The sequence below is a fragment of the Chiroxiphia lanceolata genome, chromosome 7, assembly GCF_009829145.1.
Source record: "Chiroxiphia lanceolata isolate bChiLan1 chromosome 7, bChiLan1.pri, whole genome shotgun sequence".
NCBI classification, from domain to species: Eukaryota; Metazoa; Chordata; class Aves; order Passeriformes; family Pipridae; genus Chiroxiphia; species Chiroxiphia lanceolata.
The window spans coordinates 26,181,046-26,208,796 of record NC_045643.1 but is presented as its reverse complement, the minus strand read 5'-3'; the positions used below and the strand labels follow the sequence as shown (position 1 = coordinate 26,208,796).

At 38.2% G+C, this 27,751-nt stretch overlaps 1 protein-coding gene across 1 annotated transcript in view; it reads left to right on the top strand.

The window, feature by feature from the left end:
- The window catches only part of CNTNAP5 (contactin associated protein family member 5), a 290,138-nt gene that overhangs the window by 57,626 nt on the left and 204,761 nt on the right, over positions 1-27,751 (top strand). The window contains exons 2-3 of the mRNA XM_032692890.1: positions 12,424-12,534; positions 20,374-20,567. Of these exons, the coding sequence (XP_032548781.1) occupies positions 12,424-12,534; positions 20,374-20,567 (305 nt within the window). The remainder of the gene's footprint in view (positions 1-12,423; positions 12,535-20,373; positions 20,568-27,751) is intronic.

Sequence of the window (27,751 nt, the reverse complement as noted above, 5' to 3'; positions counted from 1 at the left end):
TAAACATCAATTTCTATTTATCTCAAGGGATTGAGAGGGGCATAAAAGAAACCTTTAATGGCTTGAGCCATGCTTTATTAATTGCTTTGTTGAAGAGATAAAACCTGTGGGAGTTTGTGAATTAAAATGGGATGTGAACCAGCAGAAATCTAAGCAGGATCTGAATTTGATTTAAAGAGAGTAAGAAAATACACAGCTGAGCTTTTCTCTGTATTTAAAAGATTTTTACCTGTAATATATACAGTTTCTTTGTTCTAAAGGAAGCATGTCTGTATTGCACCATAATTATATATGAAAGCATTTGAGCTTGTCATTCAGTATTGAAGAAGCTGGATCTGTCTAAACAAAGTGACATGCAATTAAGAAGCATGGGGGAGTTGTCTGTTTGTCATACCTGAAAATAAAGTTATCAAATTATTACCCAAATTGTTCCACATCTGAGAGTTGTATCTACAAATGCTCCTTATGGAAACTTTGCAAAGATGGCTCAGGTTTGCACAGTGTTTATCACAGGGGACAATGGAACATAGAAGTTTGGTTGGTTGGTTGATTTTTTTCTTTAATTCAGACTTTTTTATTTTTTGTATGTAAAGTTCCTCACAAGGAGGATTACAGATAGAAAGTGAACCTTTTCCTTGTTGGATGAAAAATGGCATCTTTAGAGCACTTAGAGTTCTGCTGGCGTTTAAATCAATACTTTAAATCAAAACTGCCATCTTGTTGAAATTGTTTTTTTAATTGCCTGAATTTTTACCATGTTTTTTAAAATTAAGAGTGTCTGGTTTTGTTTAATCCCATGTGACAGAAATACTGCACTGCAATCCTTAGTACATTTTATATCTGTTATTTGTTAATTCTGTTATTAATATCTGTTAGCTTGTTGCAGAGCAAGTTTTGCATAACCCTAGTGTGAACAGTCCTGCTTGTTCTGGTTATGTCCTTTTCACTTCTTTTTCTATTGTGTTGTGCTCACGTAGCTTATGAGAGTATGCTCCTCCAGCTCCAGTACTCCCATGTTTTGTGTTAAATCCTGGAGAGTTACTTTCTATCTGTCTCTGAAAATGACGCAGAAAACACTAGATGGGTTCAAATTATCACAATAATTAGCATTTATGTTTGTATCAAGTCTGTCCCTTTGCATGTTAAACTGCAAGTTGATTTTGAATAGGACTGAGTCACTAACTAGGTATGACAAGTATGGCCTTGACACCACACTCTAGCTGGCTTCTCAGATTTCCACTGAGGAAGAAAATCACATTCTTTGGAATTGTCAAAGGCATTCCAGATTTCATACAGATTTTTCTGAATACTGAATTAAAAAGCATCATTAATGTTGATAAAGGGAACGTGTATGCTGAGTCTATTAAGAATAGATAATATAAATATTATCCATTTTAATGGATCTTTTTGGGCATATCTGTTCTCTAAAGCATCATTATTGAATGAAGATACTGTTTCTGCATTGATAGTCCCTGTGGGCCCTCAGTAGCTCTCTGTTTTCATCCACACACCTCTGTATCATCAAGCAGTTGCATAGCTCTCTTGCTATGCAACTTGCTACGAGAGTGAGAAGCACCTTTTCCTCAAACTGGTGTTGTCCTAACAAATAAAGGCAGGAAATAATGCATTTGAAAAGCTGACCTCAGCAAGACTCAAATCCTGAATGGGTCTGTAACTGAACTGGTGATTAAAATACACCTGTACCTGTTAAGTATCTGGACCACAAATCTTTCCTAAAAGTTCTGGGTTGTATTTGAGGTGATGGATAGGACATCTCTGGGAAAGATGATGCTGCCACCACACTCATGGTGTGACACAGTCTTCTGACTGCTTACTGGGGAGTCTTCTATTGTTACATTTGGGAGCCTCTTCTAGTACATCTTGCATAATGTCAGTGGGTGATGGAAGTTTTGCAGAGGGTTATGAAATACTTTTCACTTTAAAGGAAAATTCAGTGACAGAGATGCTGAAGTGAGTCTAAGTCATAGGCCAGAATTATGGTCGTGTAAAGGCTGAGGACTGTGGTCATACAGTGCCATGAATCTTGTTCAAAGCTTGGGATTATAGCCTAAAGTTACATAAACTTGTAAAAAAGACTATAGCATCAGGATCTCAGTACTGATTCCCAAAATAATCACAGTTAGTTAGAAAAATTTGTTTATAAACTGTCTTACTTGCTTCCTATCATGTTAGATCTAAGAGATCTGTAGATTTCTTTTCTCCTTTGGCACTAAAAGTGCCACTGTGACTGATGAAGAGGGAACATGCTGTCCTAAGAAATACCTGGAAGAAAATTTTCATCTTTAAGCTGACATCAAAGCTGCGTTCACCTTGCTTTAGAATGGGAATTCTGAACTTTTTTCAGCCCAGTCTCTTATCTAAACCATTTACTTGCATAGAAAAGTCTTAAAAATTGGTGGTTTGGGGCTAAATAGGACATTTTTGTTGGAGGTTATTGAGACATGAAATGATTACTTATCATCCCTTGAAATGACATTACATTTAAATGCAACGGTACATGGGCACTTACTGCTACCTTCATCTCTGTTAATCCCTGCTCACAGCCTGCAAATTGAACATTCTCTCAGCCTTATGGGATGCACTGAAATTCTCAGAGTTATAATTGCTTTTCAGTGTGCTATCCTGCATGTTACAATTTGAAGAGGCTCTCTTCCAAACAGAAAACGTTTGGTGAACCGCTCCAAACAGAAAGCATGCTGTCTATTCTTTCCCTCTTAATCAGTTTTATCCATGAGTTCACTATGATTCAAAGGGAAAATAAAAATTGAATTCATTTGATCATGATTGATTTGAAAATTCAGGGGGCAACCTCTTGGTTATTGACGGCTTTTAAATTGCTGTTCATTGTTACCTGGGCATGCCTGTGAAATTCATCAGCATTCCACACGTTTCTAGCTGCCTCTGTTGTTTGCTTAGATATAGCAGCTGTAAATTTAGATGTGCACAATATAACCTTACCAGACAAAGATATGGCATTGTCTGACAGTCTTTGCAAGGTCTACCTGTATAAATGAGCCCTTTTCCGTAGAGGTCCATAGGAACCAGAGCAGAAAAATCTTTCTGGAAAGCATCCCAGTGGCAAAGGACCTGGGGGTGTTGGTTGACAGCAGCTAAACATGAACCAGTGTGTGCCCAGGTGGCCAAGAAGGCCAATGGCACCAAAAATAGCATGGCCAGCAGGACTAGGGCAGTGACCCACACATTAAATCCTGCATTCAGTTTTGGGCCCCTCACTACAAGAAGGACATTGAGATTCTGGAGTGTGTCCAGAGAAGGGCAGCAAAGCTGGGGAAGAGCCCAGAGAGTAAATCATATGAGGAGTGGCTGAGGGAGCTGAGGTGTTCAGTCTGGAGAAAAGGAGGTTCAAGGGGGGACCTTATTGCTCTCTACAACTACCTGAAAGGAGGTTACAGCCATGTAGGGGCCAGCCTCTTCTCCCAGGGAACCAGTGGCAGGAAAAGAGGAAATGGCCTCAAGCTGTGCCAGGGGAGTTTCAGGTTGGACATCAGGAGGAATTTCTTCACTGGCATGTTGGTTAAGCGTTGGAATGGACTGCCCAGCTAAGTGGTAGAGTCATCATCCCTGGAAGTGTTCAAGAAGTGACTGGACATGGCACTTACTGCTATGGTTTAGTTGATGTGGTGGTGTTTGGTCAAAGGTTGCGCTCCGTGGTCTTGAAGGTCTTTTCCAACCTTAGCGATTCTATGATTCTATTCTATGATTCTAAGTAGTCAAACTATGTTTCTGTCTCACTCAGCTGAATATAAGGTGGTAGACGATATAATGGCTCTACTTAGACTGTTGAGCTATTCTTTTTCCAAATTGGACTAGAAAATGGATTATTTTTTCACCAGTTGTGTTAAGCTACCTGAGATGGTCAGCTCCCCCCACTTGCACATAAAGCACTTGTCTTTCTCAAACTGGTTTTCATGTTTTAGTCAGCATGATAACCTAGGTGCTGCTGCTGTTATGCAGAAAGCTTTTCTTTGTTTCTCTACTGCTTGGTCTGTTTTTGGTTTTTGTTTTTGTTTTTTTTTTTTTTTTCTTTCCCAATAAATTTGATTCTCAGTGAAACAGGTATTTACATTCCATTTAAAAAATTGTATTTATACAACTTGGAAAAACTGCTTCATCAGTGAATTCCTGAACAATCTTAACACTGAGTAACATCATCAGAAAATCTTCTGTATCCCTCTGCATTTTAATTTTCTGTTGGTAAATGCCTACAGAACTCAGTCCAACTGGCTCTGATGATTTCTGTGTTTTTCTTCTAATAATGATCCTGGCAGCCTTGATGATGGGTGCACATACACTAGCATTTTTTTCCCTGCAAATTGAGTGTTGTTTTTGTTGTATTACCGTATTTTAAGTCAAATACCATTCTGTTTTTTGGAATAGTTTAATTGATGGAGCCCTGATCTCCTTCAGTGATGACCTGTGGTGAACAGACCATGCTTGTAGCAAAGTCTGATGCTTCCGAAGGGGACTGAGTTTCTGTTTTAGTGAGCACTGCTATAACTTCTGGAATGCTAAAAGACAGTCTTGGTCTTTGGAGTATATAAACTTTCAAACTTCATTTGAAATGCACGAGTAACAAATCTCATGCAGGCAAGGATAAAAAAGATGCTTATGTTGATGTGATGCTGTGTGGCCATGGAAAAGGATTGTAGAAAAGGCCATAGAAAAGTTCTTGCATGGTTTTCTTAAATAGCACAGCAAAAACTGCCCTGTTCTGACAAAATCTCTTACCTCTGTTTTCCTGTACAGAAGGGTAATCTTTGGATACATTTTCCTGCTATTGTATGAAGGGATTTATGCCGTCTGTTCCCTGAAGTGTAATACATGTCAAAAGGGCAAACTTCAGGTATAAAACCTGTTCCATTCGCTGGGTCAGCTTTGTAGCTTTCTGCTCTCAGGTCAAAGACCAAAGCACTCTAATATTAACAGGATCTCAGAAATGTTGAAGGGAGAGCCAAATAGGCACAAGAAACATTATATTCTGAGAAGGAAGTAGTAAGAAACCCTGACAACTGCTGTTATAACCGCTGAGAGTAAATCACGGCTTTGGACAATGATATGCTTTTGCAGGTTGTTCATTGGAATATGAATGTTGAAAGGCAGAGTCAGCACATCCTTTTGTTGTGGTCTATTTTTATTTTCCATATGAGTGATTTCAGTAATTGTAGAGATATCAGACCATCCTCTTATTCAATGGATTTCTGTGATGGATTTGCTGTTCATTGGAAACATCACATTCCTTTTCTACAAAGAGACTCTGATATAATGAAGAGCATATAGTATAAGATAAGGTGATGAGTATCTTCATTTTGTAGCTGCAGACATTATGACTCAACTAAATGACACGGACTATGACAGAACTGGATTCTTAGAATATTTGTTCCTTAAAATTCAGACCACTTTTCTTTAACTAATTTTTGTTTGTAGTTGACTTAGCCTGATGTTCTTTCACCCTCTCAAAACAAGAATTGTTTCTGCATATTAGTTTACTGGAGCTGCACTGATGGTTATTTGAAATTCACATTTTGAACCCAAGTGGCATGTAGCCTCTCTGTTCCTCAAATTCTATTCCTACTTACTATTGTGAGTAGGAGTTACATGGCAGACATGCTTGTTTCAGTAAAAAAATAAGAACCACTATTGAATCAGTGTTATGAGAGCCCCTTGAGGTTTTCAAAATTAGACTTGACCACTTTTTGTGAGACACAAAAAAATGTGTGCACACTGTATCATAAAAGATACTCTATAATGCACTGATTGAATAATAATTTTATGCCTTTACAGGCATATGAAAGAATACTTATGTAATTTACAGTCACCTAGGAAGAGTTCATGATTAGCTTAACTACTGATATTTATTTGCAGTACAACAAGAAAAGAGAAAGGAATGTTGTGTTGTTAAGTACTTTCTCTAGTGTCTTATATCTCAAAAAATATGCCATGCCTTTCAGCCAACAGATGGAGTTCACATCTGTGCATGTACATGTAGCCAGTCTCTAGGGAAAAAAAAAGGAGGAAAAAAGGAATTTCTTTTTAGAGAAGAACAAGGGGTTTGATTATTTGTTTGTTTTTTGTTGTTTTTCTCTTCATGTTTTCAAAAATCATTTACTAAGATATTAAGATATTCATGGTAGTAAAAATGGTAGTAGAATGTAGTAGTATGTGGTAGTCCTGGTGAGATTTTTTTGTGGGGACTGTCAATACAGAAATAATCTCTTCCAAACATGTAACCATACTCCATGTTACTGCACTGTCTGTGTCTTTTGTGTGTGTGTTTTTTTAGCACTCCTACTTGTTCCATACACTTATATCTCATTGGACTATAATAGTGAAGGGTAATTTCCGCAGTAAGTCCAAGTATGTATTTCTTGTATTTTCAAATGAGAATTGCAGCTACAGAAGGCAGGAGAAAAACAGATGAAGTGAAAAGCATCAGTTGTCACTCCTGAGGACTGTTAGAGGCATAGTACAAAACGCATGGTTTATGTCTTTAAAACAAAGTATGTCATTAAGTGGGTAATGCTAAGAGGAATTTTATCTAGCCTATAAATACCAGCGAATCTTTTCAACTTCAAATCCCAGTACAGACACAATTTACAATTGCAATCAAAATGATGCACACAATTTAACTTCAGTACCATCTGTAACTCTGCTGGTATTTTAATAATGAATAAAATTATATCTTGGCAACAAAAGTCTCAAATAAAATATCTTTAAGTTCCAAGCGAGACCTCTAAGAGTAAGCAACAAGGCTTCTGGTTTACCCTGAAATCTCCTTCATGTTTACTATAAAATGGAAATATCTGTATTTAAATAGTTAACAGTGGCAAAAGGTCTGTGTGATTTTAAGCCCTCGTTAAACTACCTTTGAAGTCCAGGAATCACAGTTCAGGCAAGGGTTTGCACAGCTGGTCACAAGTACTCCTGTCCTCACTACACCACTTGTGTCTGGTTCAGCAGAGATATGTGAGCAGTGACATGCCAGGCCCTGTGTACTTGAAGAAGAGCACCTACAGGAAACCATTATAGTCCCTTAAAAAGCCTTTTATTACCACAGGATGGTGCAGGAGGCATGTCACTTACTGTCTTCTGAATTTGTCTTGTGGACTCCACTGTGAGACCTAACCACACCAGTCTCTGGGTTATAATTTTCCCTTCTTCTTCATCTTCTTCAATTTGTATATTTTGTAGAGAGGAGGCAATTTTGGCTCTGTTAATAGTTTGCATGCTATGTTCTGTTCCCCAAACTTCCTTCAACTGCATTGTTGGGTGATACTAGTCCTATGTTCTTACTCTGGGTACTGCTGTCACAGCATTTGTAATTAATTCATGATGCTTATGATCACTAATAGAATACCTGCACCACAGACCTGAGTCTTACTGTGGCTTGACAAATACTTTCCATTGATGGTGATATGAGATTGTTGCTGCATCAGTATGGTAAGTAATTATTTATCATAATGATAGGAGTTCATGACTAAAAGTATACTACCATGTAAAAACAATGTGAACCTCGCAGTCAAATATTTTCTGCACATTTGTCTTGGTGATGGTACAGTACTACTAAAAGCAGTTAAAATCTGACGTATGGGGGATCTGTGAAGCCTGGGGATTAGTAATCTTTCACTAATTGTGTCGTCTTCATCAAAGCTTTTGTAAAGACATCTCACTTGTGGCTGGTAATGAACCTACCTGTGTGCCAGGGATGGATCCTCTTCAAGGGGCACGCTGTAAGAAACATTAGTGTCACTATGATGGGTTTCTGGGGTTTATGATTTTCTAAATATCTTCAGTGTCCACTAATCAGAAATTTTCTAAATTTATACCAACTGCTGTGGATGAATGCTGGGTCAGCCTTGAAGAAGGTTATAGACTGGGTTATGCCATGCCTACCAACACCAAGTTAAAACATGTACTACAAGAACTAGTAAAGTTGGTGTGAATCTCTGATTTCTGTGCAAACTCAGTTTTGGTAATATGTTATCTATATTTCAGAAACCTGTTATTCTTCAGAAGCATTTGAAATCCTGTCTCTCTAGGACTTGTATACACTTTTCTCAGTGATTTTTTTTTTATACTTATCACAGATGTCAAAGGCTTTCTGTCGTGGGGTAAAAAAAGTGTTTTCCCCTGGAGTTAGAAAGTGGTAACCCCCAAGGGGGTGGTGTACTTGGTGTAGGGCCCAATCAGAAGCTACATTTCACACTGTGAAAATCAACATATTGCAACAGGCCGGAAAAGAAGGGAGATGATGTAGTTGGAAGAGAGGTAGCCGTGGTTTGAGACCATGAGGAGAGAGGAGCCAGGAGCACGGCTAGGGGCTGCAGGAACCTTGAACAGTGTTAAACTGGGCCAAGTACTGTAGCTAAGAGCTGGAGGAAATCTCCTTGCTGTGAGTGCACAGCGAGAAACACTGAAAACGGTGGTGGAGCAGCACTGAACAGAGAACCACCACATTTTCACAAAATACAGAGCTTATTCAGATATTTGGGTAAAAAGGCCTTTTCTGAAGTTCTGTTTTGTGTACTAATCGCTAAAGCTGGTATTATCTGGCATGTTTTGAAGGAGCCTAAGAGTTAGTTATCTTACTTAGATGCTTTTGAACTGATAAAAATTATATTTGTGGTTTTGTCTGAAAAAATTTCTCTTAAATTAAAATACATGGGAAAGAGGGAGAAAAGATTTCCTTGTTTTTATTTGGAAGGCAATTAAAGCTACAAGAAAGCAATCAAAACTGATCAATAAAACAACTTCACAACAGGTTGATGAATTTCTCCTTTGCTTTTTTGTTAATTTATCATTATTTTATAAAAATCATTAGTGAATAAAAATCAGAAAAAACAAGTTGATAAAGGTAAATATTTTTTCTTCATTTCTAAAGCAAGATTGCTTATGAAAGTTCTGGTAATACACCATACTCTAAATGCTTTCCATAATTGCTTTTTTCTCAGAAGTCAACATATTCAAGGTCACCAACCTTTTCTCAAATGCAAGTAAACATCTGTATTATTATGTTATTTGCATGAAGGCTTATAGATACAATTAGACCTTTGTCATTATTTCTTTGCTAATTATCTTGTTGACAAAGAAACACAGGAGAGAAAACTGGTTAGTAAATGCTCTTTCACGAGCATCCAGATGTTTTAAATTCTGTAGTGTAGAATTTTTCATTGTTAAAACCTACGTTTTTATCAGACATATAATGCAGTTGGCTCAAAGAAGCAAAATTCCTGTTCTAACAGGCAGACTTCCAAAGTGAAAAGAACTATAGGTCAGGAACTATAAATATGGGAGCACCTGCAATAATAGCTTTTTTCTGTCACACGAAATGGGGGAGACAAAGTCTCTTGAAATGTGTGTGCTGGGATTATATGGTGGGAATCAGGATACATTGGCTTTGCTTTTGGTTTTGCCATAGATCTTTTCTGATCTTGCATAAGCTCAAAATGTTTCATCTCTTTCTTGTCTGCACCCATCACAAAAGGAGATATGATAATAACAACCTTTCTGTGAGAGTTTTCTAATCTTGAGAGGTGTGTGTTGGATGGCTTGTTTGTTTGTTTTTCAATACTGCCTTCTCATGGAAGCAGGACCAATGGGATGATCCTCACTGTGTGCATATTCCACCTTTTTGAAATCTATTTCAGCTAAATTTACAAAGAAATATCAATCTCAAATCTGTACAGTTTGTACATGTATGGTCTCCAACAAGGAGAGCTGTTCTGCATGTGATCTGGATTGTTGTGCATGTACAAGGGGACTGAAGCATCCCAAGCACTTTACTATACTGTACTTTGAAATTTCATTTGACATGTAAAAACTGTGCCATGTCCTGCACTGTTGGTCTGTGCATGTAGAGCTGTCGGTGCAACCTCAGGTGTTGCAAGTTTAGTTTTGACTGAGGGAAGGGCAGAAGAGTGATTTTGCATCTTGTCAGAGTATCCATTAAAAAATAAACTTCACTTGGAGGAAATTCCTGCAAGCACGGAGTCAATCAATTGTTACTCTCTTATCTCTTGGAAGTTGGACTGCATTAGTCCTGGTGCTCTCAGAACTATCATCAAATTTTTAACGCTGTCCTAAATGCTGAAGCATTAAACTTAACGTGTTTACATAGTTAGATATTATTTGTGAGAAGAATTTCTAGATGTAGTGGGTCTGTTTTTTCTTCCTTTCCTCCCTTTCTTTTGTAGAAGAAAAAAAAAATAGGGATCCTAGAATTTGGTGTGAAAATGGTGTTGTAGTGCAACAGCAGCAAAGATCCAGGTATGTGTGTATGGGGACAAAAACAAAGGATGTGGAAATGTAGACAAAGCATCTGGTAGGTAGAACTAATTGTCGCTTTTCAGGCTAGAGCCTCCAGAGATCCCAGGGAAAAACCTTAAATGTGTTACTCTGAAATTGTTTACTCTTGCTGTGATGCTGAGACGCTCAGTGTCCCACAGGCATCCAGTCCTACCTTTGGAGAACAGTGAGAACCCAGAGACTGTCACTGAGACTCTTGCCATGAGCAACTGTGGAGCACAGGCTGATGTGCTGAGTTCTCTTGTGGCCCAGAAGTAACCACAGGAGATTGAAGAGAGCCAGCAGTCTAAACACTATTTAAACTGAAATCTCTACATTCAGTTATTTCCAGATTCACATTTTAAGAGTTGCTGAATAGTCATGTAGGTCTGTCGCTAAGACTTTGAACTTTCTTTTGAGAGGTTCCAACTCCCTCTGTTGGTTTTTAAAGAATGCAGAAATTTGGGTGAATTCAGTGCTCTGATATACTCACCATTTGAGATTTTTGCTCAAGTCTCTGTTCAGGTTGCAAGTGACAATGAATTTAAGACCCTTATTTTAATTTACAGGTCCCTTTTTTTTAAAGTCCAAATAGAACATTTAAGGCATGATCTCATGGTGTACCAGGAGACCAGCCCTCCCCAGACCTTTCTGCATTGCAGTCAGAAGTTCTCTTTGCAATTCAAAGGGTACAAGTCATAGAGAATTTGCTCAGGACCATGGTAACTTGTTTTGTTGGCTAATTATCCTCAGGGCTACAACATTGGTGGCACAGTTGTCCCTAATTTGTCTAACTTTTAGATCTTGTTAGGCATTTTTGCTCTTGGTAATCAAAGAGGTGGAAAAGGTTCTGTACAGAATTTTGCTTTTGATATCCATCATTCAATACACTGATATGAATTATATTGATTACACTGATTGTCTTTCATATAGAGCTGGATTTTGATTACAAAAATATTTGTACTGTTTTAAAGAGTCATTGTAAAAGAGAGGAGGAATATTCTAGCATAATCTGTCTCATTATGGAAAAGGTATCACTTAGTTTAAGAAATTCTGAATTTGTTGTCATAACCATAAAGCAAGTTTTGCTTTTATTCTTGTCTTTTGTAGCCCTGAAGTATCATGAATGGATTATTTCTTTTCCCTTTCTCCCATCCCCTGCTTTCCCAATCCTTGCAAGTTGCATATTTACACTCTGAGTGAGAGAACACTTTAGTGGCCTGAGATTCTGCTGACCTGTAGGATTTTTCCAGTAATTAGATCCATGTTTTGCTCTATGGGATATTCAATTAAAAATGAGAGGGGTTTATTATTATTATTACCTGCTGAAACCCCACGTTATGTTCTTGAGTGTGCATGTGACAGCATTGTAATGAGGAAACCTACTCTACTTAATTCCATCTTTATTCAAATATTATGGGATCAAAGATTCAACTTGAATGTTAGCCTAGCCCATCTGTCCTCATGTAGATGTAAAAGAAAGAGGGGAGGGACATAGAAGCTACTCATGTGAGTGAACAAGACTAATTTCGCTGTGCGTCTGTGTGTGAGCTTGGGGAAGAAATGTTCAGGTTTTGTGATGATAGTGCAGCATGTGACTCTTGTGAAGTGCGGGACACACTTTTACGTGTTGCAAAAGGCCAGGTGGCATGTCCCTGTGTGTCAGTTCTACACAGAAATAGTGAAGTTGTAACTCCTACATTACATACCTGTTTTGTGGAAAAACTTTACTGAACACACCACCTGGGTTGTCCTCTAAAGTCTGCCAGGGCATTGCTGAACTTTTCCAGTGGCTTTTGCAATAAGTCATTACCCTCTAACTGCAGTGTAGACTATCAAATTTCATTAATTGAAAGGAAAATATTTTTCAGCTTCTGAAGTATTCAATGTCATAACAACAGCTCTCAATCAGTTGCTGTCCCGCCAGACTGTCATTCTGGAGGTTAAATTTCAGTCTCACAAGGACTCAAACACAACTGTGCTCTGACTCCAGTCTCTGTCCACTAAGCAGAAACAACCACCACTTGGAGATAGCACAAGCTGACATATGTGTTGCTCATACAATGACCTCTATGTTTTGTTTTTTGCTTTTTTTTTTAGATAATTGTGATGATGCGTTGATATCTCCCTTACCTTCAACAGCCCTTACCAGTTCCTCTGAGCTCTCCAGTACCCACAGTCCCAGCTTTGCAAAGCTCAACAGACGAGATGGTAAGGTTGCAGTATGACATGCCTAAACTATTCTTTTTAAGTACATTTGCAAAGAGTTACTTTTTATGTTGTATGTGTGCAGTGCATTAAGAGACAAATTGAATAGAGCTATTAATTTATGCTTCTGAGAGTGAGCTACGTAGGAGCTATTTCTTTCTTTATTATAGAAAGCTTCTATTAAATTCAAAACTCTCCACTTCTCTTGTAGAGACACCCTTAAGGAAGTTCAGATAATCCTTCTGCTTTTGATGAGTTTCCATAATTTTAAGAGCCTGAAGGTCATTAGTTTAGAGGCCCTACTCTAAAATGTAGGTGTTAAAGATAGTAGTGACTAGATATAAAGTTCCAGTGGAATTCAATGATGACACAACTGTAAAAATAGTGAATATGATAAAAACTTTGCAGACATTTGCAATGAACAATGTTTGAGGGCCAGATAATGAGTTCACACACAAGGAGGAACTATTAGGATGAAACTTGGTACCAGAAAAGAGACATTGGCAGTATCTAGGGCATCATTTGACATCCCACTGCAAATTTGGGTTATGGGCTCCCATTTTATTCCCAAGTTAGAGCCTCTAAAGGTTGAAAGGCCTGTATTATCATATTTCATGTGATTTAAAATTTAAGAATCATTAGAAAGTATACTCCTAGAAAAAAAGAATTTAATTGAAAATAAATGAAAATTTTCCTTCTTAAACATCTCTGAAGTGTCTGTTTTAATCAAACACTATTGGATGAATCTATAGAAAGACAGTGAAGCGCTCTCTCTTATATGCTTATCAGTAATGAAAAGGAGTTGCTAGGTCATTAAAGAAGTGTTAGATGGGAGTTATTATATCATATATATACTCTTGAACTAGAGTTTTTCAACAAGTAAAAAGGCATGTGGTAGTTGCTCAACAGAAGAAAGTTGTAAACACTGAGCATGATGTTTGAATTTTCCCTGCCTTTGTCTCCAGCTGCTGGCTGGGATGGTGAATAGATATGCTGATAAGATTGTGCAAATGGCTCTAAAGACTAATTTTATCTGCAGAAATAAGGAAGAGATTCAAAGTCAATATTATTTCTGGTTGTACTGTATTTTAAAGTGATATTAATAATATCTAAAATTATGAAAATTATTTCAATTTAACGTCAGAAATTGAACTAGGTTGTATATAGCTGCCATACAGTAGTTTTGTCATGTAGTGAGGGGTAAGGTATTGTAGTTTTTTAGAGATTTGGTATTGCATGTTGTCCTTTAGCGCTAATCATGGGAACAGGAAGACAGAGTATTGAAACCAAACCCTAAGGGAGTTGTTTCAGCAACGTTTATTTCATGTTTTGAAGGCTTACATGGTAACCAAGGAGCTGAAGCCAACTCAGGGACCTAGAAGTTAAATTCTACCTTGCTTAATTCTTTTGTTGCATGGGCTTTTGCAGGAATGTGCAGATGTGGTGGCAGCAGAGTTCATGTGGCTACTTATTATGGCTTAACCCCCAACAACAATGTAACCCCACATAGGCACTCACTCCAGCGTGACCTTACCCACAGTCCTTTCAGAAGTAAACTTGCTCCTGCCTTACCCATGGCTGCAGTCTCTTCAGGCATGTACCTGCTCTGTCAGGGGCTTGGCCATGGCCACGTGCTTTGACATACTTCAGCGTGACCTCATGCATAGCCATAGATGCTTCAAGGTGTATTTTCTCTAGTGTGGACTTATCCTGGGGCCTCAATCCCTTCCAAAGGTGCACCAGCTGTGTACAGAGGCAACAATGGCCACAGGCACTTTGAGATGTACCTGCTCTGGCATGGGCTAATCCACAGCCACAGACACTTCGAGGTGTCCTTTTGCCACGTGGACTCATCTACAGGTCACAGCCCCTTCAACTGGAGTTCACACTGGAGTTCCAGCCTGTCCAGTAGAGTAGCACAGGAGCAGCAGCAATGCCCTGGCCATTTGCCAGCCCAGGCACATGGCCATTGCTGTTATCAAACTGTTCCCAGGCACAGCAGAGTTGGATGATAAGCAGTACAGCAAGCAGCGAAAGCAGAAAGTAGCTACTAATGAGCACTAGACTCTAATAAACAGTAAGGGAAGCAAGCCCCATGGCAAACACAGAAGCCTGCTGATTAATAGCTAAACAGCAGTAACAGCTATAAATTCCATCTATCACATTCCAATCAAATCTGTAATTATCTCAAACCCTTTGAGACCCACGTGGGGCACGTGTCATGGCTCAACCCCAGAAACTTAGCTCCACACAGCCACTCACTCACTCGCCCCTGGTGGGATGGGGAAAAGAATCAGAAGAGTAAAAGTTATAACAGTTGTGCATTGAGACAAAGACATTTTAAAAAGTAAAGCAAAAGCCTTATGTGCAAGCAAAACAAAACAAGGAATTCATTTACCACTTCCCATGGGCAGGCAGGTGTTCAGTGATTTCCAGGGCAGACGGGCTCCATCAGATGTAATGCTGACTTGGGAAGACAAACACCATCACTCAGAACATTCCCTCCTTCCTCCTTTTCCCCCCAACTTTATATGGGAAATATATGATACCACATCGGAAGGGATATTCCTGTGGTCAGCTGGGGTCAGATATCCCAGCTGTGTCCCCTCACAGCTTCTTCTGCCCACCCCAGCATCCTCACTGGTGGGTTGGGGTGAGGAGCAGAAGCAGCCTTGACCTATATGTAAGCACAGCAGTAACAAAATAAAACTCAGCAATAACAAAAATATCTCTGTATAATCAACACTGTTTCCAGCACGATCCCAAGGAAAAGCCCCATATCAGCTACTTGAAGAAAACTAAGTCACCTGTGCTAGAACCAGCACAGTTTTTCATCTTGGGTTGGAGCAGCAAGCAGTACTAGATGGTGGCTGAAGAAACTTTCTTTGACTGTCACTTGAATGCAAACAGTAGATACCTTTACAAGAAATAATATCCACTAACAGGAACTGGGCTATGGCTTTCTGATAGTGTTGGAGTGTTTTGATGAGTTGGTTTAGCTTTGTAATTGATAAGACAGTGCTGCAAGGAGCAGTGCCTCCAGGTAGAAAGCCAGACCAATATGTTTGTTAATGTAAATATGAATACAATAAGTGAAGATGAATTTATAAAACTCAACCCAGACCTTTATCAATACAAAGTTCTAATTCATCAAGTTAATTCAGTAAAAGATAACTAAGTAACTAAAAGGCTGTTGTTTAAAAAAGGCCTGTGGTAGTGGAATGTGCTGTTTAAAAAACCAAACACACAAACTACCCATGAGTAAAGCTTAGTGTGAACAACTGAAAGTGCTCAATTAAAACGCTGATAAATCTGTACTTGTAATAGTAAAGCAGCTAATATAATTCTGATAAATGTGATTCTAAGTTATGAAATATATTATTTATCCATGAGAGGGATTTATCAGCTTTTTTACTTACAGTAAATAAATAATAAAAAATAATAAGAAAATTGCTATAATAGCACTGTATCACCCAAGATTTTTAAGTTCTTATTAGCTCTTAGCCTGAATAGTCAGTATAAGCAATTATGTATGAGAATATAAAACATATATAATGTCAAAAAGAATTTGTTTTGTGGCCAGGAAGTGTTTGATCTGGGCATTAAAGTAAAATTCTGCAGCAGGGAAGCACTTAGTTACAGCAGGAAGTTCAGGAGTTTTAGTGCAATTTAAAGCCGGTTGAGCTGTTTGCAAGGCACTTTAGGGTGGAAATAATAATTCCTTTTGCTTTGTATTAATGAACAACAAATAAGCATGGGCATCCTGAGCAGCCCTGGGGAACAGCAAGAAGCACTGACTGTGTAACACTGGGCTTAAATACAATTTTTGAAACAACTGTGACAAAATGTACAAATAGCCTGAAAAAGAAAAAAAAGTATTTGATCATATTTCTTAGAATCATGTGGGTCTCCAACTGAGAAACCATCAGATCTTTGCTCTCCTCATATTTCCAGCATTTTGATTTGTTGCCATGGAGAATATGAGCGATATATCAAATTCCTGTGGTACTGTTTCTTCACTGGGACATTTTCTCCATACCATGTTGAATGTCTCCTTTGAAATGATCCATAGAAAATGTGAAATGTGTGAACTATGAGGAATGATGGTGTAGCACAATGTACAGAATCTTGTCAATGCAGGTGGGAATCTGATGGGCAGAAGGAGAAATTTTATGTCCCTCAGACATGTTGTAAAATGTCAAACGTGGACTTTATCGAGTATCCTGTCTCTCTTGTTTTCATGTGAGAGGCAGTGTGACATCTTCATATATTAGTACTTTCCAGATTACCTAAGACAAATGTTTAGATCTGGTGGGCATAATGAAAGCCAAATTTTGTCTGGTTTGTGTTTATGCCACACTTACTAAAAGTTGTAAGGTTCTCTTCAATTTCCTTGTGCCCAACTGCAGGAAAAGGATATCAGGGCTATTCTTGTGTCTGTTCAAAGGGGTTGATGTCCTGTAAATAGTGTCTCCAATAACCCATGTTTTTGTGTATTAGAGCTTTCTTGTCCTTTGTCTTGGGTCTGCACTTGCAAACGATCCCCAGGACAAGCTTCACTAGTGGGTTGAGGAGCGAATGGCTGCAAATAGTTGCTATACTTTGGATGTTCCTTTTTGCTACTTATTGGAAAAAGTATGGGATGGGATATTTAAACACTATAAGGAATGATGTGCATAAAAGAGATGTGTAGACACAGATTGTGGCAGTATCCAGTATCCTTTGTGCCACCTGCTCTGTGTAACAGACCAAATATGGATGAAAATATATTGATTTTTTGCACTCACAGCTGTATTTGGTGAGGATTTGGGATAACCACAAAAGCAAGCAGAGGCTACATGTTTGCTTTATTAGCAGAAGTGAGAGAGGCCCAGTGGGAAAAGCTTTAGTTCTGCCCTCAGTCATGCAGCCAATGCAGCTCTGCTGTTGCAGGGATTTTAGCTGCCATTCTTACAACAGTAGAATTACTGTCCATCTGTGGAAATGGTAATGATGGAAGGCTTGGGAGAGGAAAATACAGTGGGCCTTTTTCTCCATTGGAAAAGATATATGAAGCAGCTACTCTTCTGTAAAGGCATGGTCTGTAACTGATACCTCTCTTGCAAGACCAGCTCTGAAGAGGTGATGCTACAAGCAGGTGTCGGTGCTGTGTCATGCAGTGCTTACATCTAAAGAGTGACATTTCCAGCAGACAAATCTGCTCATGTAAAGAGATAGTTCAGGGAAACCATATAATCTGTGATTTTAGAGCTCAAGCTCACCACAGATCTCCCAAATTTCCATTCAGTGTGTATCATTTGTTTGACTTCGAAATTATAAGCCAGAGGCGCTGTGCTCAAACTGGAAAATAGCAGTGCATAGTAAAGCCAAACACTTTTGTGGAAAGCATATCACATTCCTGCCACTTCTTGCAGCAAAAGGGGCAGAGCATAAAGTACATAGAGTAAATATTTAGTTATGATATTTGATATAGTAGTTATGATATTTGATATCCTACTGGAAAGTACCTGTGCTAATAAGCTTGACTTAAGAATTTATGTATAAACCTGAACAGAGAAAGCAAAGCTTTTTTTTTTTTTTTAAATGGGAAACTCATCAAATAAGTTATTTATTATAAGTGTTTTTCTCAATCCAGTTGTTGCTGTTTATGTTATAGAAAGACAATAAAGGAAAGATAAAAACTCCCAAATTTCTTTTAATATTTATGAAAACATCTAGGATAGGCTCTTTGGAGCCTTGAAGGAAACAACTTTGTTATCACAACTTTTGAACCAAATTTTTATATCAGGTCAGTTCCTGGAATAAAACTAAAAAGCAGCGACTATTGTTTTCAGAGTCTATTTCAGATACTGGATATTACAAGCCAAAGGAATTTTGCCTTTGGATTGTATGTACATTATTCACAATTTGGTGTAGGAGAAATCTGCAGTTTGTTGCCTTCGAATACAATTACAAATTTTGTGTCTTAAAGGCAGACAGAAGTATTATTTATATGACACTTTAAAAAAAAAAAGAAAAAAGGTGGTTGGAGAAGAAACGTTATTAGGACTTCTAATAGGAAGTATTATAGTCTTATATAAGCTATATCTAGGTTTAGTGGTAAAAGAACTATGCAGTAGGCAGAGAAATATTGAGTGATGAAGTTCCTAATATTCTCATTAGGTCTTTCATGGTATGCTCATGGGAGAACATATTCTATTTAAGGCAGGTGAAATAATCACAATGATGACAACTTCTATTGTGATTGAAAAGGGTAAGATAAATCATAGCACTAACAAACAGTACTCACTGGTTTGGTTGCAAACTATTTTCCCTGGAGAGTGTTTGTAGAGGAATGAAGACTGAGTCATCTGGGGGAGCAGGCACAATACTCAATTTGAGCTGTAGAATAGATATGTTTCTGTTTCAGGAATTAGGATAAATCCTATATTAATGTATTGTAAATAATGAATATTCTAACATTTATTCTTAAACAAAGAAATTTCAGTCATGAGTAGGAAAGTACAATGCATTCTAGGAGAACAAAGACATTTTTTTAAAGTGCAAAGGTATTGAAATTGTGTTCTTTGTTGTAAACCACATTATTAATATTTCAACTCTGTTTACTTCAATGAACTCTTCAAGGAGCAACTTTGAGACAGATCAGTTAATAATATTAAAATATTAAGATAAATACAGGTATTTATAACCAAAGTTTAGAGATGCATTTTGTTTGGAATGCTTATTTGCAATCATTCCCGTAGTTTATATGAGGAATTGTTAGTCCTTTACTATCAACTCCGTATTTCCCCCTTTCCTTCTCAATGTGATTGTGTTCACTGTAGTCACACGTAAGTGCTTTTGTAAACTTCATTAATAATGACAAAACAAAAAGAAGATGGGTTGCAGAGGCAGCTTCAGAATTTGCTGCCTTGGAACCTTTGTTGATGGCTTCTGTATTCTTCACAGCTGCACTACTCGCTTATTTGTAAGCCTGAAGTGAACACTGGGTGTATACGGAGAATAAGTGTCTGTAAGTAGAAACAAGCTGAAGGAAAATAAACATAGCCTATAATGTAAGGGTGTAAAAGAAAGCAAGAGAACATAAAATAATATATTCCAGTCTGGAATGATTTGCCTTTTAACCATAAGCCCTCATAGTGAACAAAGTGGTAAAACGCAAGCAGTGGTTGCAGTTCTGTTTCATTGGCTTGGTGTTACTGCAGGCCTGTTTAACCTCTGAAAGAATTGAAGCAATAGCGCATATCTTTACTTTTAAAGGACAAACATGAATTACAAGCTCGGGTAAGAGATGCCACTTTCCAGTGTGAAGGCACTTTAAGTTGTTGAATCAAATGGTCTCTAGATTTATAACAAATTATCTGAAATGCATTTACAAGCTGTAGTAAAACCATTCTTTCAAATACTTAGTAGGGCTCAAATAAAGATAACTAACATTTTTGCATTTCTTTCAAAACATAGCAAAAAAAAAAAAAGATGTCAAAGCAAACTGAAAGTTACAAGCCTGCATTCCCAAAATTGCAATGAAGGAATAGATATGATTTTTTTTTTTTTTTTGTGACAGGGGGTGTGCCAACCTCACTGATGTTTGTCCAGCTGCAAAAGAATAAATTTCCTTAAAATTTATTAGAAATTTGAAATTCCTTATGAAATATAGATTAAAGGAGAAAACCTGAAGGAAGTACATCTCATGTAGCATATTTCCTAATACAAAAATATGAATAAACAGTTGCATGTTCAAGAATTAGAGTCCTCTGTGATGAGTTGAAATAATTATGTGGTTCTACATAATTTCTTGTGCTGTCATTGTCATCTAAATTCTTTTCATCTAATCTCTTCCAGGAGCTGGTGGTTGGTCCCCTCTGGAGTCAAATGAACAGCAGTGGCTGCAAGTTGATCTTGGGGACAGAGTGGAGATTGTCACAGTCGCCACACAGGGCCGGTACGGGAGCTCAGACTGGGTAACCAGTTACACGCTGATGTTCAGCGACACCGGACACAACTGGAAACAGTACAGACAAGATGACATCATCTGGGTAGGTCTGAACTGTGAATCCCTTTGGCCCCCGACCTTTCTGGTTCAGGCTCGTTTTGGCATGTGGAGAAACAGCTTCAGATTCACATCAGTGGAGTGCTGCAGTAGTGAGAGAGCCGACCCGAGTGACTCCACAGAGTGTTTTGATGTAAATGGGTTATGTCACTGACTGACTGTGTAATACAAGTTTAGGCCCTCAGGACTACATTGTTTTTCAGACTATGAGGATGCTCAGGGCACTCAAAATGACCTACATGCTTCTGTGCCTGGTTGGCTTTGATTCAGGCACAACAGGGTAAATGGGGCTAATCACCTGTGTGCTTTCTCCAGGAAATATGGAAATTAATTCTATGTCTTATACATGTTTGACCAGAACAACAGAGCTCATGCTGGGGGAGATGGGTGGTAAATTGCTCCTCAGCTGGACAAGTCAAGGGATGATTTAGCATATACACTAAAAGTGCTCAAGGCTTTGCCTGGTATTTTAATGCAGACTTGATGCTTGCTGTGTCACGAGTTCAGTGTGTAGCCATGCCAGATGCTGTCAGCAGGAGTGCATGGGGTAGCAGTGCCTCCACAGGTGTGGATGGAAAAGTTTACAAACCTTCCATTTGTACGGAGCATGGCAATTGTTAGTGAGTCGGTAAAAAATGGTAGCATCCTTTCTGTGCTATGTTCTGTGGTTCTGAGAGTAACAACCCTGGTGGCATGGCAGTATGTGGTGATAAAAGAAACAGATTCTTCATGAAAATAAAAGGGAGCATGTGAAGAGTGACCAAGTAGACTTATGTTTTTTTCTTTGATTTACACTTTGGTTAAATGCTATGTCACAAAAGCAGATTTTGCTTCCAGAACAAAGTGACTGCGAATGATGAGAGCTGTGGTGCGGTAGGAAGACAAGAGAAGGGCTGCTTAATTTTTCCCTGAGCATGTTACAGGCAATGGGGATGCATGCACAGGGAGATTAACTTCTGAGGTTTTAAAATCCACTGTATTGTCACTGTCCTTGGTTTATCATGGTTTGATTTATGGATTGTGAAAATCCTTCTTCCTTTAGAAAGGCAACTTTGGCCCTAAGATAGTCATAAAGTTGTCAAGCGCTTCACCTATCACTTAAAATGTTTTGTTAGGCTGTCTTTGCTCCAGATACTTATACTTTTTTTAATATATTTTAAACAAGTGGAATTTAATTTTGGACTGAACATAGTAATCATTTAATCTGTCTCTTTACTTCCACCCTTGGGAATCAGAAATCCATAACTGAGATATTTTTACAGATTTGGTGTCAGTTAAGTGCTTCTTTGCCTGAAAATACTATGTGGCTTGTTAAAATTTCATAATAAAACAAATTAATTTTTTATTACATGTCAAAATTTTCAGTCCTTTCTGGAAGCTCTTGTACTTTTATTTTCTTTTGTAATTTTTTTTCTTCTTAAAGGGAAACATGAAAAGACAACATATAGAATTTACTATAGCGAATCTTCATGTCCTAAGGATCCAATTTATGAGTTTCTGATCTGACATCTAATATTGCACGCAAGAGTAAGAACAAGCTTAGCAGGCATTTAATGGTAAATTAGCGTTTAGGAACATCTTGAACTCTTTTGTTTTACTAGAGTGATCAGCCATGAAGTTGATTCAAGGCAGATCCTGACATGAGTTCTAAAGCTTCAGCAGATCTGGAAGCTTGATCTCTGGTGAGGTAATTTTTGTACATATTTCTAATGGAAAACGCCATAGGTTACAGGGGTTAATTTTCTATATAAATGGGGGAAAATGAAATAGAATTTGTATGTGGAAAAGGTAACTCTAAGAAAGGATTTGGATAATTTTCCCCTCACATTAGTTTCTAGGAGTCACTCTGACCATGCAAGCCAGTAACTTAATTCCAGTCCAGATGAACCATTTGCTCCATGTTCCCAGGGGTCTTGAAGGGTTTGTTAGGATGCACTGCCAAACTTTACTAGTGGAAATATCTGATAATGAAAATCCAAAGTGGGCTCATTTAACTTTTCATTAGACACCTCAGTCCACCTAAACTGGCAAGTCTCATTAACACTTAGGAGCTTGTATGCCTGCCCATGGAATTAATGAAGATCAAGAATTCCTTCTGTTCAATTTTTATTCTAACTAAAGACAAAATTGATTTGCTTTTTTTTTTCCCTGACACTTTTGGATTTGCTTCACTGAATTAAATTAGATCTAGAGAGCCATTCAGAACACAATGAAGGAAGCCAAAGAGACTTTCGGAAGCATGTTTAGAATTATATTCTCAAATTTTGCAATGTTTCTGTTTTATTGGCAGTTATCCTTTCTGTATGTTTTTTTCAAACTAAGAAGAAACATAGAAGTGTGCTGTCCAGCTGAGTGTTGGAAGTTTTTCCAAACCCTTGAATGAAATGAGGACAGGCACAACATGGTGCTTGTCCTAAACATGTGGTTGTTGAATAACTGCAAGGGAAGTTCTGCATTGCACACCTCTAGGAAAGAACCATTGCCCTTCACTTAAGGCAAGGCAGTGGAGTGGACCATTTCACAGGGTTAGGAAAGCAGCACCCCAGGGTAGCATCTACTGTCACAATCAGCGACAGTGTACACTGTACCAATCTATCACAAGTTTGGTAGTTTCAGACTTAGGAATCTGTATCTTTGCTGTTTTTAGTTCAGTGATATTTTTTGCTTAGCAATAATGAAAGCATCCTCAAATTACCAAGTCTGTTTCCCGCAAAACCCCCAAACACAGTCCTATACCAGCTACTCTGAAAAAAATTAAACAGCTAAACCTAGCACATTAATCCCTTTCTGCTTTTTGGGTGGGTGGGGTGGTCTGTCACAGCAGGATTTAAGTTAGTAGTTTCTTATGTCTGGGCAAGGTGGCAAATTACCAGGTTACCTTACATCTACAGGGAGTGGAGGGGTTAAAATCTAGGTTATTGTGGAAAATTTACCACTTCAGAAATCTCAGGTGGGAAATACATCCTCCTTGCAGGCTTTAATTTTGAAACCTTTTTGTCTTTCCTTAGGACAGGATTTTTGTACTCTCTATGTCCCTCAGGACTTTGAACTTTTCAAACTTTCCTTTTTAAATTTTTTTATATAACTAAAAGGGCTAGAAGTTTACCTTCTTTATTGCCTTTTTTGTTGCAAAAATCTGTGCTGTTCCTAACTTGAGTGGTGGTCAACACTGACTCATAGCTCAGATGGGACTGTGAAATATAAATCATTAGTATGTGGAAATCATTATATGACATCTGCTCTGTCAGTATAAAGTATCAGTGTGCACTGGGCCTGTCAGGTTCACTGTTATATCTTCTACTTTAGTAAAGCTAACTGGAAACTGTGCTTTGCTATATGGATACTAGTGAATGTCTCACACCAGTTGCTCACTGGTGACCATTTGTCTTTCACTTGTAGCTGTTGAAAGGGGAGATTATGTATCAGTATAAGATACCCTTATTTTGTCTGGTTTTTGAAGGCAGTATAGCTATGTGGAGAAACACTTGACAGAGTAACAATATATTGAGTTGCTGAAAAGAAGGGTGTAGGAACTACCTGCATTTCAAGTAGAAATTTGAGGTTTCGCTTTTAATCTGTTTGCATTTCCAGCAAAGGAAAACAGGGTCTTGAAATGTCTTTTCCACTATGTCTGTTAAATTAAAACTCACAGAAATCCTTAATCTCTGCTCAACCCAAGTCAGATTTGATCTGTACTTTTCTTCCAGTCCGTTTGTATGACCCAGAGAGAGAGTCACGGCATATTCCCAGTTGGGAGAACTGCAGTGTCTCTTGAAGGAGGATGCACTGGCCCAGCCTTTCCCCACTACGTGTCGTGGACCATTGGCCACACTTGGTGGAGACAGCAGGAAGGCAGTAGTGCCTTTCATAATCCCCAAGGACCTCTGCCCGAATGAAATTTTTCCAAATCACGTCTTCACAAATGTCTGAGGCTCCATATTGCAAGTGGTGCTTCTGAGCAGTTTCCAGTCACATGGGTATAGGTTTTGTCCACCCACATGTCATAGGTGTCCTTCAGTGCATCTGAGACTGGGGTACATAAATTCTTTACTGGGCTGCTGATAAGAGAGACGCTTGCACTCCAGCATATATGACATATCACTAGTAAAAATCCCTTTCTCTTTATAGAGATTACAAGGCTTATTATCCTCCTCTCATGGCATGCATACAGCTCCCATCAACTTCACCGTTAATGAGTGCTGCATAGACAGATCGCGAGGAGAATCAGAAAACCTCTTAAGTTTTCACTCAGCCTGTGTTTATGATGTTAGTAAATTCTGCAGCTGGAGTTGAAGACAAGACAGATTAGCCATTTAAAACCAATTTTCCAACCCCATTTGTATTTAAATAATCTTGTTACAAAAGGACTCCGTGGTTCAGAGGAAACTAGACTTATAATTATATTTTCAATATGGATAAATCAGCTATGTGTGGACACACTAGCTATTGATTGGGAGACATAAAACATAAATCTTATGGCTTGTAACAAGTAAATGATTTTTCAGTGTTTTTAAGTGTTGAATAATTCAGAATTTTCTTTACCTGCATACACATCGCAGCTTGAGTCAGTCCAAATTGTGTATTTTACTGGGAAAGAAGTGTAGACTGTGATACAATACTATTTCATTTTAGATAGCAATTTTTATGCTATCTGTATTGAAAAATACTCTACCAAGCTGAAAAATGCAATTATGCAGGAAGGCACAAAGGAGAGGAGATGAAACAAGCATAGATGTATGCAACAAAAGGAGAAAAGAGTTGTTATTTATACAAAGTTTTGAAAGAAGAAGGAGAATTTGTGGAATTGGAGATAAAGGGAGGCTGATCTAACGATGGCAGAGAAGGCTTTTATATTAGAACAATGAATCTGTGCAGAAAGGCAATGAAGGGGGAAAATGGCGTAGATAGCATGGACAGTTCATACTGTGTGCAAAAACATACACAAGCAGTGGCTGGCTGCTGGCTGTTGGTTGGTGAAACTTCTTACAAATCTGCCATCCACTGCACATGGAAGGCAGAAGATGGCTCTGGGTACAAGGGAGGCTGTAAGCCCTAAGCACAGAGCTATATGAGAATATTAGAAGAGCTTCTCTAATGTTGGACCATGACACCTCGGTCATGCAAGGTATAAAGCAGAGCTTACCCCATGGAGAAGTGCCACAGTGGCAGTCCTGCTTCTTGCAGGTGTGAGAATGCTGTGTGAGGGCTGGAGAGTTGACAGGAAGCTGAGGATGCCATAGCAATATGTAATTCACAGGGGAGTAGGAAAAGTATTTAATAGAGGTGATAAAGATCCTGCATTCCCTTTCATCAGGAAACTTTTTACTTGTATGTGTGAGCTTTTGCTGAACCAGAGGCTTTTCTAATGAAATCTAGAAGAGGGTCACTCTTAATTGGCTTATAAATCTACAGGGGTGCTGTAAACTTTCCCATTTCTACCCTAGCTGGATAATGACTCTGGGACTGTTTTGGTGAGTTAATTATTGTGAACACAGTTAGAATATTAATCTTCTTGTCAGATTTATAGTTGTGCTAATTTATTCTAAAGCATCTTTTAGCTCCTAGTCCTAATGCCCTCCAAGCATGGAAAAGTTCTCCATGTATCAATGAGAAGTCCTACATTGTTTGCTTGGATTAGAGAATGAATTTCTGCTTGTCTTATTATAATGCTTCCTGCTGTACTAGTATTAAGATATATTTACTCTCCTTTATGTACAGTAATTATTGCCAGCCAAATAGGTGTTAAATGGTAAGTGTCTATGGATTATTTTCTTTTCCATCACTTTTGCTCTAAGAAGAAAAGAAAAAAAAGAAGACAATTGCTACTTTGAAATAGGAATGAAGCGAGCAACGTTTTCCAGTAGTTTTTCATTGTTTTTCCTGGAAGAACTATGTTATTAAAAGTTTTGAAGAGGTAACCATTATCCATTTGTTGTATTTAGGACTGTTCTGATTTAAGACTGCCTGATTTCTGAGATGCTGTTTGGATATTATTAATTTGTTTCTGATTCTGGTTTAGCTTACTGAGCTGGCTGTAAATGTGGTCTTCTGAGTATATTCTCAGGAGCTCTGTCTTTCTTGATATCACCAGGGCAGTGCTTCTGTTGGGAGGATAATTCAAAGTGTCAGTTTATCTGTTTTTGTTAAGTGCACTCTGTATGGATTTATGCCTGAATAAAATGGTTATACTTAGATAGCAAATTACCCTTTACTGTTGAGATACTGAAGTTAGCCTTAAGCTAACTGAATTTTATATGAATTCCATGACCTTACACTGTACTTTTATAGTTGGCTAACTGTGAAGTGATATTAAGGTGGAGTCTAGAGAATTTAATGCTGATATTAACATGATATCCATCAGTAATGCCTTCAGCAATTCTCTGTGCTTGGTGTTTGGCAGCAGTTCACCCTGGCCCAGAAAAAAATACAAAAACCATGGTTATTGACAGTTTGTGCTGTTGCTACTGACCTCCCAATCTTACACCTTTGCAAATTGCCTGAAATGAATCTTTTCTGTAATCATTTAGCACAGGAAGGCTGAGAAATGTTCCTTGATTTCTCATTCCTATATCCCAGATTTTCTGTGTTATCTTGTCGCTCTGGTGCTTCATGCCAGGGACTATGTGTGTGTGTGCCACACACACAGGGTGTGACTGTAGTGTTGTCTGTAACGGATTGGAGTGGAAAGAGTGCTTGGCACGGTTCTGGTTGGTAACATCTGGCCCTAAAACATACATGTCTTCCAATGACCTCCAGCAGTTTTTTCTGCCACAGCCAGAAAGTTGTTGGTTTCCCTTCCAGGCATCTACTAAGAGAGTAAATATTAGTGGTGGGCACTCTTAGATGACTAATGTGGAAAATAATGGACATCTCCTCTCAGACAGTGGATTTTAACCAGCATGTCTTTTATATCAGTAGACCAATTTTCATCATTTTTGGTTGCAAATTGTGTTTTATGGTATGTGAAATTACAAATAGGTGCCCTTAACAAATGCTGAATAAATATGGAACAAATAGTTATTTAATCCATATGCTTCCAGAGTTCAGTAGGTTTCTTTCCAGTTGTTTGGTATATTTTGGAACAACTGAGTGGCTTTAGCTGTCTGAAAAGCCAATTCTTTTGTGGGAAACAGCCTAACAAGAGTACTCGTACTGTTGTTTACTGTAAAA